Here is a 12,141-nt window from a genome sequence, read left to right on the forward strand (position 1 = left end):
TTCACATAACCTGCCCATTAGTCACTTAGTAGCCACCTTGGTTATCAGATCCGCTGTTGTGCCATCAGAGTGCTTGTGTTCAAGTAACCCTTGTTTTACTTAATAATGGCCCCAAAGTGCAAGAGTGGTGATGTTAACAATTCGGATACACCAAAGAGAAGCTATAAGTGCTTCCTTTAAGTGAATGGGTGAAAGTTCTTGAATTAATAAGGAACGAAACAAAATAATATGCTGAGGTTGCTAAGATCTATGGTAAGAATGAATCTTCACCTATGAAACTGTGGAGAAGGAAAAAGAAATTTGTGCTAGTTTTGCTGTCACACCTCAAACTGCAAAAGTTACAGCCACAGTGCTTGATATGTGCTTAGTAAAGATAGAAAACAAGTTAAATTTGTACAGTAAGATATTTTGAGGGCGAAAGGTCACACTCATGTAACTTTTATTATAGTATATTATTGTAATTATGTTATTATTGGTTATTATTAATTTCTTACTGTAAGTAATTGATGTTAAACTTTATAATAGGTATGTATGTATAAGAAAAAGCACAGTATAGATAAGGTTTGGTCTGTAGACCTTGGAATGTATCCCTCATGGATAAGAAGGGACCACTGTATATTAAATTTCATTTGTTTCTTTTTACTTTTTTAAATGTAGCTATAAGAAAATTTAAATTTTTACATGCCTTCTATTGTCTTTCTATTAGAAAGCATTGTTCTAAAATTTATACTTCTTCAAAATTATATATAGTTACATTATAATCCTTTATGAATTATATGCTCAGTTTTGTGGTTCTTAAATCTTATTGCTCTTCATATAGACATCAGGAATACAGTGGAAAAGAATTCAGTCATCACTGGCCAATACACAGACACTGCTTCCAATTTCTACTTCTTTATTTCATCTTTTTAGACATACTCAGGATCTCACCATATCCAACAGAAACCCTTTGGTCTAATGCATGTTCTTCTGCTGGACAGACTTGTAGTAGAATTCTGGTTAGCTTTCATACAGTAGTGAGCTGGGCCATAGAATTTGGAAGTAAATAAAATAATCTCTTTTCTACTTTCATTTCTCTTCCCCACTTAAAATCTATAACACGGTATATATCGAACTACTTCCATTTTTCTGGTGTCTGTCTTTGTTCATCTTATCTCTCCAAATGTGAAAGAAATTTCCAAGCAGAAGACATTCCAAAAAGCATGTATCTTCAAATATGATGAAAACTGGTAAGGACTTATGTTAATGAACTTCTAAAGGTGCAAAATTGGATGTGGCATCACAACTTTCAATAGAGCTGGCTTTTCATTCAATAGGTTGCTTTGGGTTTTTAGAAAACCAATTATAATTATATTTATTTATTTATAAAAAATAGTTATTATATAATATCTTTGACATACAGAAACTTAGAAGAAAGCAATCAGTACTATCAAGAAACAATAATCCTTGTTAACAGTCTGGTTATAAATAATATTTGTATTGCAGTACAAGAGTTAGTGTTTAAAGAACTTCTGCTCTGAAATTTTGAGAGATAATTTTGATGAAAGTGAATGGCATTTGTAACTCAGTATGTCTATAGATTTAACTGCCCACATGTTTGTTGCTTAGAGAAAATAAAAATTATATTCATCTGTTTGGTTTGCTTAAAATGTGAGAAAATGCAGTTGGGTTGTCTTATTTTTTACATGGAAGAAAATGCAAATTTACCTCTAAATGTTAGAAGATAGAATGCCAAAAATTAATTGCATTCACAAGAAAGAGTATAATTTTTGCAATGACAAAATGAAAGAGGCGATGGTCATATGGAGGAAGTAGAAAGAGGTAGGGAAAAAAGTGCTCCACAGAGGGCTTCAGCATTGCCTGGCTTGCTCGTGAGGTGTCCTTTGGGGAATCTGAATTAATGAATGTTCTCCTATTAAAAGATATTTAATGGTATCCTATCTATTCCCAAGGATTTGAATTAATTAAATAAATGCTTAATTTATTTTGATTACTATCTAGCAGCCAGATAATTATTTCCATCAGCAGTAATTGTCTTTTATTTTACCTAATTGTTTAAGATGTTGTTCATCTTTATCTTACTATAATTCCATTAATTTTGAGAAAAAAATTAGACTGCATCCTTCCTACAAAGCTTGTTTGGATGCATTCTTTGGATATTAATATACCTTTGACAAATTGCAAAATCACTTGAGAACAAAATCAATGGTTTTATAGTGTATCGCTGTATTCGTTTCCTGTGGCTGCTGTAACAAACTGTCATAAACTAGGTGACTTAAAACTATAGCAACATATTCACTGGCAGTTCTGGAGGCCAGATGTCTGAAAACAAGGTTTCAACAGGGCTGTGCTCCCTCTGGAGGTCCCCTCTGGGGAGAACCCATTCCTTCCCTTTCTCAGCTTCTGGTCGTTGCTGGCATGGCTTGGCAAACCCGCCTTCTGAGAGCATCACTCCAATCTATTCACATCACCTTCTCCTCTGTTGTTGTCTCTATCAAATCTCCCTTTGCATCCTTCTTATAAGGATGCATCTGCTGGCACATAGGGCCCACCTCGATAATCCAAGATAAATTTCTCTCAAGAGCTGTACAATTACATGTATAGTTTAAGTTAAACAAAATGGCTAAAAATAAAAATGATTAGTTGATAGATTCAAAATTTTTTCCTCCTGGTGATTTCTTGAAGAGAACAGACTTTCAAACTGCTTTTTAACTAGTGTTATTTTTAATATCATCCTAATCTTCGTCTTTAACAGTATATCAAGTTCCAACTAGCCTTCATTTTACCTGGATTATGAGTTAAAAACACTGTGCCTCACAGCATTCTTAATGGTTGACTGACCACAAGGATACAATTTCCTCAAGTTTCTACTCAAAGATGGTAAAGCAACTAATTATGTTTCAATCAAAATTTAACAACAAAAGTGTGTTTAAGTATATTAAGATGCAATCAGTGAATACCATTTCTGTCAAATAAAGAAAATATATGCTACGTATTAACACAACCCATCTGTACTGAGCAGCACAGGTTACATTATTTACTTCTGGGAGAAATATACCATAACTTTGGTCTAAAGACACACCAACACCAAAACATTCATTCATTTTTTTTATTCAACATATATTTCAAGGACCTACAAATTTTAAGCACTCTTTTGGGTACTGAAAAATAAGGTGAACATGTTCCAGAGGAATTTTAAGTCTACTGGGAAAACTGATTCTTAAGTTATTAACTGTAACATAGCGTGATGAGTGTTGAGATAAGACAGGGGGTTAGTAAATGCTGGCGCATGGGCTAACTCTGGCCTGAGGTCTATTTTCTTACTGATCTCCAGCTAGGAATATATTTTACATTTTTAAGGGAAGGAGGAGGAGAAACGAGGAAGGAAAAGGAGGAGGGGGAATAAAAATAAAGGAGAAGAAGTGGGAGATGGTAAAAAAGAAGAAGCAGAAGCAACAGACACTGTACATGACCTGCAAAACCTATATTTACTACATCGTCTTTTACAGAAAAAGTCTGCTGAACCCTCAGGTATGGGGTATACAGAGATTTCTGGAAGCAAAGAGACAGAAGTAGAACCTAAATTGATCTGGAAAAATTATCTAAACAATAAATAAATTTAGTGAGGTGAAAGTTAAGGGACTTCTCCAGGAAGTGGGAACAGCACGTGCAAACTCCTAGACGTGGAAGGGTACCACTAGAACTAATGGAAGTCCAGAATGTCTGAAACATGAGCAGAAGGGAGAAGAATGAGTCGATGTAGAACTTGGAGACATAGGCATGGCCCAGATGCAACCAGGCTTTTAAACAATATTAAGGATTTTGAACTTTAACCTAATGACAATAGGAGAAAAAATATTGGGAAGGAGGTGAATGATAAAATAAACTTCACTTTATTACCAGTTAGTACAGCTGAGGGTCTAGGATAGAGCATAACTGAGGGAAAAGAGAGTGGGAGCAGAGGAGAGGGAAAAATAAAAGTTAAAGTGGTGACAGAGAATTCTGGTGCTGGGTAAGATGGAAGAAGCACACAGACACATCACAGTACAAATGCTAAAAGACAGAGAAAAAGAAAATAACTTGAAGGCAGCAGAAGAAAAATGACTCATCACTTATACGTGAACCATAAGGTTAACAGCTAACTTCTCTTTGGAAACTATTTGAAGCCAGAAGACAATGGGATAATATATTCAAAGTGTGCCCAAAAAATAAAAAAAGAAAAAAATAAACATTGTCAACGAAGAATCCAAAAATATTTTTTCAAAAACAAATAAAAGCACTCCCAGTTAAACAAAACCTGAGATTATCGTCACTAGCACTTACTCATTAAAAGAAATAACTAAAGGAAGTTTCTCAGGCTGAAAGGAAATAACACCAAACAATAATTCAGATCTGCTTGAAAAATCAGAAAGTAACCCTAAAGGTAAATATGTAATTATAGAAGGTGACAGAAATGTATATTTCTTATCCTTCTCTTACTTGTCTTCAGAGAATGATTGTGTGAAATAATAAGCTTATAATTCTGATTTGAGTCTATGGTATAAAAATGTAGTATACTTGCCGATAACAGCACAAGGAGGCAGATGGGAGCAAACTTATACTGGACTAAGGAAAGGATATCAGATGGTAACTCGAATTTATAGGAATAAATGAAGATAACTTGAAATGGTAAATAAGGTACTTAATGTAGCAAATACTATAAATATACACTTATTCACTCTTTTTCTCATGTTTTTTTTAAAAGACATAAAACTATTAAAATAATAATGATAACTTATTGTTGGGTTTGTAACATATAAATCAATATGTATAACAATTAATAACACACAAAGGGGCAAAAGGAAATAGAGGTATGCATGGTAGCATTTCTATATCTAACTGGAAATAAGTTAATAAAAATTTGATGTAGATTCTCATAAATTTAGGTGTATATGGTTAGCCCTAGAGCACGTATTAGAAAAATAACAAATATAGTAAAAAATTAGTTTTTCTGCTCCAACAGTAAGGAGCTTGGAGGTCACCACTACATTATGACAAGTAGAAAGCTGAAAAACCAAGAATTTTTTCATAATAGAAATGAGGTTACAGGTCAAATTGCTGCCCACAAAATTGGAGGAACTGACAGGTAAATACAGAGAATCACAACTTACTAAAGCAGAAACTTCCATAGAAACCAGGATTGAAGTAGGAAAAAAAAAACCTGTAACTGACAAATTGCTGAAGGTTCACTGTGGACAAATCTGAGGATTAAAAATTCCAAAGGGACCCAGACATCAGGAAATCCCCATACTTTTATGAGTTTTACCTCCTGGATCTCTACCAGGTTCCTACAGTAGATATATAGAAATAATCTAAATGTCCAATTCAAAGGTAAGGTTGAATGTTTTAGAGAAGCACTCATAAAGAAATCGTATATAAAATATTAAAACTGAAAAATTATAAATTCCAATAATGTAATGTAAAGAAAAGTATCCAAAATTGCGTTAAACTCACCATGACCTGGAGGAAATGTTTTCCATTTAATGAGTGCAACTAGCTCATAGATGGATAAAGTTGGCCACTCCTTGTAATATGGACACTTAAGAATTAATTTCACCCTACGTTTATTTTCCAGTTTTGTTTTTTCCTGAAAAAAAACTCATTATCAAAATTTTTATATAAAATAATTTTTAAAAAGAGAAGAGAGAAGGTAAAAGTAAAATAAAGGTTATATGAATGTACGTTACTATACAATGCCCTTGAATTTTATAGGAGCATGACCATATAATCATACTGAAATTTTAATCTTCAGATCTGCTACTAAAATATTTTCTCCCCTTTCAAAATGTTTTTAGACTTCCATAAATGTTTTAGCATTTTTTAAATACCCTATCATATTCAAGCCTACATTCAAAGTTGTGTTTAATAATATCAAATAAGTGATATGGACATATTGAAAGTAAAAACAAACATACAAAACATTATTTTTTAGCCAGCCACTCTGAAACCAGGAATTTGGAAGGAAGCTGAATGCTGGAAAAGTCTTCTGTATCACTAACCCTAAGACCACTGTATCGAACAAAGCTCGAACTATCAGAGATCTCAATAAGGAAGACCAATGTCTCATTTTCCTCCAACATGAGCACTTCCCTGTGACTGACACTAGTGCCCTGTGGTACCTGAACCAGGGTTAAACCCTGTGACGAGGAGCTTGCATATAGCATGACTATGGGGCCACCCAAAACTTCCTGTGCCATCCAGAGGAGGAGAAACAGGAGAGAGGAGAATTTTTGTATTTGAAGAAAGAGAATAAATTGTTAGGCTTGAAGAAAATAAATTGTCCTAATGCAGCAGAATTAGGGGATCAGAATTAAGCTGTGCTCACCTATTCAGGGTTTTGATGTGTATTATAACAATTTAACAGTATGCCAATAACTACCAAGTATTTTTTTCCCAAAGGTAGACTGTAGAGGGTAGAGATCTGCTTCTCTGATTGTTCGGTATCCCTAACACATGATATACTGCTGACAACCAAAACATGTATTTGTTGAATGAACAAATAAATGATTGAGTGAATCTTAAATTCATGAAAAACCAAAGCACTCAAACATTTAATAAATTATATTCACAGAGACTTTTCTCTCCACTTCAACTACTCATGAAAAGCTTAAATGATGTTCATCAAATAAACCATATATTAATGGTCTCCAGTTCAAGCCAAATTAAAGCATAAAAGTGATATGGACATCTTTCTACAGAGGCAAAACTGTGTTAATTTACATCCATACTGTGTTAGTATATAAATTAAATATGGTCATACCGATTTTAACTTTGCACAATTCTTTGCAGGGATTTTAAGAATTTCACAATCTTCCTCTGTCACCACTGAGTATGCCTTTGTTTCTGATTCAATCTTAGCTGTAACTTCCAGGGTTCCAAAGGTACTCCATTGTCCAAGCTGTAAAAGCACCAAAGGCATCTTACATGTCATTGTCATTCATGTCATTAACATAAAAATACCAGTGATAGTCAATCTAGGAGAGTCTGCAAAAGGCAGAATTGTAGGTTCTACTCCAGGTCTTTGAAAGACTGCTCAGGGATCTGAGCAGTCTTGCATGGATGTCGTACTTCTCCCAAATGTCACTTTTCCAAAGCAAGAAAAAAAATTTTTTTTCACTAGCATGAAGAAAATAAGTTATAAGAGTAGATCTTCTGTTTTATTGACTGATTCATTCTAAGATGTGAAATAATGCTTGATATAGAGTAGCCATTCTATAAATATTTGTTGAAGAAATGAGGATAATGGTGCACTTATATCCATGGTCTGTCTTCTGTGTATTTTATGATACTCATATGATATTAGTAATAATGAAACTCAGTATAGTGTTAATGTAAAAATCACTGGCATATGTATGTATTCACATAGGGTCTCCTAGTTTATTATATTACAAGTAAATATTAAGCAAGGCAAAAATAGTACCACTAGACTACATATTCTAAGTTTATTAGGATGTAGTGAGAATGTGTATACTGACATAGAAGATCTATATTCATGTTTGCCTGGAAAAACTAGAGGAAATGTAACAACAACAACAACAACAAAAGTTTAGAAATATATATAAGATTGAGAAGCTCAGAGGAAACATCAGGTCACTACGGCCATCTAATGACAATATGGGACGACCTCCATCTTCCACTTCAAATCCATAGAAAGACTGAATAGTTTTCTTTTTCGTTGACCATATAGCTGAGAGTGAATCTGGAAGTTCAGAAACAAATAGAGAATTTAAACAGTTATTGCTGAAGTCAAAGTGGTCCACAGGGATATCAAACGAGGATGAAGGCCTGAGGAGGTTGAGTTCTGGGTCTTCTTATGCATATGGGAAAAGAAGATGTGACTCAAGTCCATACAAGGTGAAGAACAGGAATTGAGCCCTTTTGCCAAAAGCCTAGGACCTTGGAGGGTCGCCCCTCACGTGAAATGGAGACAACAAAACCCCACCCACTAATCTACTGTGGAACTGGGTAGACTTGTCATAAAGTCAGGATTCTAGGTCTACAACTTGTGTGGGTGCAGAGTGTACATTCACACATAGTGCAGGACCTAAAGCTAATGGAAAGCCTGGTACACAACTGAAAACAAAACAAAACAAAACAAAAAACTAGGATCCAGGAAAGTTCAAATTTAAAACTTTATGTATGAATTTAGGAGAAAAGGAACTTCCACAGAAGACAATCCCTGCTGATAACAAAATCACAATAAGAAGTTGCAAACCACACAAGTAAGCAAACCCCTATGAGGGAAAGTCAACTAGAAAAAAGACTGAACACCCTAAAAGAAGTACAAATTTAATATATTTAGACCATAAAACCAGAGCATAACATTATGGAAGCAAAAAGAGACAGTCTGTAGAAGAAAAAAATTAATTAAACTTCTGTAAGTAAAAAATAAAGTTATTGATAGAAAAACACAATGAACACACTAATTAGCAGATTAAAACTAAAGAAAGAATTCATGACATGGACAAAATATGAGAAAATCATTCAGAGTAAAATATATAAAATATAGAAGGAATGGAAATAAGTGGGAGGTTTAAAAGATATTGAAGATGAATGGAGATCATTCACCGTATATGTACTAGGATTTTTAGAAGAAACCAAAGAGAATGGGAGTGAGGTGACACATAAGTGACAATGGCTGCAAATTTTCAGAATTGAGAGAAGAGATGAGTCTTAACTGAAGGAGCACACACGTCTAGATACATATTTATATTTTATATCACTGCTCAAAATTTGGTGTACTTCATTAAACTCTCTCCTCCAAATCCTTCTTCATCATCTTATTAGCTATTGGTAATTCCAAGCAGATATTTCCTATGTATTTTTTCCAGATTTTCTAATTGTTTTTTAAGTATAAGACTTCATCTGAGTTACCTAATAAATTATGAATGCACAAATCCTCCATGACTTTAACATTCTTAAGGCTTTCTTTCATTAATTGATCTCATGAGATTCCTTAATATTTTTAAGAAACTATTCAATTTTCAATACTCTATACACCCACTTATTTTAGTTGAATTAATTTAAAAATTATTAATGTTTATAACATTTCCATTCTGTTCTATAACTATGGTTGTCTTCAAAATGCTCAGGAAAAGTAACTTTCAAACTAGAATTGTATATTTACTTAAAATAACAATACAGAGTGAGGATGGAACACATGATAATTTTAGGCATCATGTGAAACAAATTACTAAAAGATGAATTTAAGCTAGAATAATATTGAATCCAAAGAGAAGATATGCATAGAAGTTGATAAAGAAGATTAGTAAATATAAATAACATTTATTGATATATAGAATGCCTTTAAGACAAGATAAATTCAAAACATTTTGCAGGGCAGGTAATTAGGCTTATTTTTTAATTTATTTTTAATGGAGGTACAGGGGATTGAACCCAGGACCTCTTGCATGCTAAGCATGCGCTCTACCACTGAGCTATATCCTCTCCACCAATTTTTTTTTTTGAGTAAAGGTAGATTTATTTACAGATACATAGTGCATAGAGTGTAGGCTGTTTCAAAGGGCAAGAGAAAGGCCACAAAGTGTGGGCACTGGGTACTCAGATTAAAGTAAAAGTAGATAGAGTGCTGGCCATCTCCAAAGATGAGGGAGCAAGAGAGGCAGCCTCCTCACCAAATTTAAAGTAATTTTACAACAGTAACTACAAAGAGAGCAGCAGGAAGATAGAATTAAAATATTTGGAAATGTTTATGCTCTAGAACTAGGAAAGAAAAAAGATTTATGTAGCTTTTCTTAGTTCAAATTATAAATGTAATATTATAGAAATGAGAACTTGATAAATGGAAAAAAGGAAATAAACACAATGATATAAAAATAAAGTGATAAAATTTTCTCTGTATCTAAAATATCTCATAAACACCAATAATTTGACCTAAAAAATAAAAACAACAAAAGTAAATGATTATTAAAAAATGACAAACATATTTTTGAAAATTTCCAGAAGAGACGAACTAAATGAACCACACACAGAAGAAAAATGCTCACCCACCCTAGAAGACGCAGAGGTGTACATGGCACACATGTTTATTCATCCATCAGATTGCAAATATTAAAGTACTCTAACCTGTGGGACTGGGAGATACTTTAATTCATAACTCGAGGAAATGTAAAACCTTTAAAAATGGGAAATAAGTAATCTGGCAATACTTATTTGGTAAAATAAACAAAGAATGCATGAAATACTTTATCCAGAAACCCACTTCCTAGAAATCTACTTTAAATAAATATTTTCTTAAGGATATATTTAAAGAAGTTTAATGTAGCACTTTTTAGTAACTCCTAACTGGAATCTTCTTTCATGGTCACCAACTTTAGATCAATATATGTGTGTGTATGTATATGTATGTAGTGTATGTGTCTATGTATGTGTACATATGCTTGTGCATATATTATATATATATATATTCAACCAACTCTAAGTTTTAACATATTGTTAAAAAATTAGTAATATCTACATATCTTAACCTGTAAGAATTCTTAAGATGAAAAGAAAAGTAGCAGGTGAAAAACGTATGTTAAAATCAATTTTTATGAAGTGAAAATAATTTTTTAAGTGTGTTCAATTGTTTTACTGTTGGCGTCAGTTCAGAGAAAGATGTACAAGTGTGAACACAAGGCTGTTCAGAGAAGAGGTGGAATAAAAATGATAGAAGATGTATTAACTTTTTTTTCAATCTTCCCTGTCGATTTTCAATGATAAAAGTGAGCATGTATTAAATTTTGGACATTTTTAAAGAAATTTAAAATTCAGGTTCAAAACAACATTCTGCATTATTTTCCATACTTGTGTTCTCTCTCTTAATATCTTTATATTGATACATTAAATACCTTAACTGATATATATCAAATGTTTACAATTGTTATCTCTAGATGATAGAATTGTAGATAATTATCTTTATTATTTTGTGCCTCTGCATTTTCTGAATTTTTCAGTAAATATAATTAAAAAGTAGACAACATTATAAAGCTATTTAAATGACTTACAACTCAACCTTTCTCAGTTTTTTGGTAAATGTTTCTTAAGTTTATGTAGACAGTCCTATTTTGGTGGGGATAGTTAGTGGAGATTCATAAAAAGAAGTTTCACTTCTAAATTCTCAAGTTATTTTACTAAAAAAATAAATTGATAGATGACTTTATTGGGAAATAATGTATTCCCATGATATGAAAATTAACTTCTCTAATAATGCATAACCCAATTTGCATCTGAATAATGAACTGGTAAGTCCATTAATATTTCTTTTGAATAAAAGCATCATGTTGGGATATGTTTTAAACTGCATTTTGCAAAACATAAAGTTTTCTAAAAAACAGAAGACTTTTTATAGGTGTAACTTTTGTTCTTGTATCATTTTTCCATTGCTTCTAGCTTCCAGGCACATTAAACAAGATCAATAACTAAAATTATAGCTGCCATTTTTAAACCAAGGAAGGTCTTGTTCTTAACACTATGAAACATAGTTTCTTTTTTTTTTTTTTTCCTAAGGGGCTAAAGCAGCAGACAGAGAAAATACAAAACCTCTACAGATCAGGGGTTTGTGACTGAGGTCTAAGGATGGACTTAAAGATTCTTAAAATCTTAATATATAATGCCACAGTATGCAATTATTTGTAAACTTCCATTTTTGTTGAGTGCCTATAGCTTTCATTACATTTGCAAAGTTGTCTCTGTCCCCAAAGAAGGTTAAAAAGCATTGCTCCAGATAGAAAAATATTACTTTCTGCCATGATTTAAATGGCTTATATAGAAAGTACATTCTCACATCCAAACAATGTTGTACAGTAAGAGAGGGATACGAAGATACTGCATGTTATAATCTTTCATGTATTTACGGAGGATTTGGGCCATATTAGGGCTGTATTTTGATATCTAGAAGGTAGAATAAGTAGGAACAAACAATGTGAGGACAAGCTGCTTGGGACCTAGTCACTCCATTGGCTGAGAGATTGGATTATGTGACTCTATAGGAATTCCCTGGGTACATGCATTCCAAATCGGTACGCTAAGTCAAAGAAGGTGTTTTTTATTATAGGAAAAGAACTGATCTTTTAAGATTATATAATTAACTATGTAAATTAA

General features: G+C 32.8%; 1 protein-coding gene across 8 annotated transcripts in view; it reads right to left on the minus strand.

Annotated features, from left to right (window-relative positions):
- CNBD1 (cyclic nucleotide binding domain containing 1) overlaps nt 1–12,141 on the minus strand; it is a 299,007-nt gene that overhangs the window by 116,644 nt on the left and 170,222 nt on the right. For all 8 annotated transcript variants that reach the window (XR_012065401.1, XM_072951719.1, XM_072951718.1 and 5 more), the window contains exons 7-8: nt 6,800–6,937; nt 5,494–5,626 (exon numbers count right to left, since the gene is read on the minus strand). Coding sequence is in view for 7 of the 8 variants with exons in the window: in XM_072951719.1 (XP_072807820.1) it covers nt 5,494–5,626; nt 6,800–6,937 (271 nt within the window). In the remaining variant the exon portion in view is untranslated. The remainder of the gene's footprint in view (nt 1–5,493; nt 5,627–6,799; nt 6,938–12,141) is intronic.

Source organism: Vicugna pacos, chromosome 29 (genome assembly GCF_048564905.1).
Source record: "Vicugna pacos chromosome 29, VicPac4, whole genome shotgun sequence".
Lineage (NCBI taxonomy): Eukaryota > Metazoa > Chordata > Mammalia > Artiodactyla > Camelidae > Vicugna > Vicugna pacos.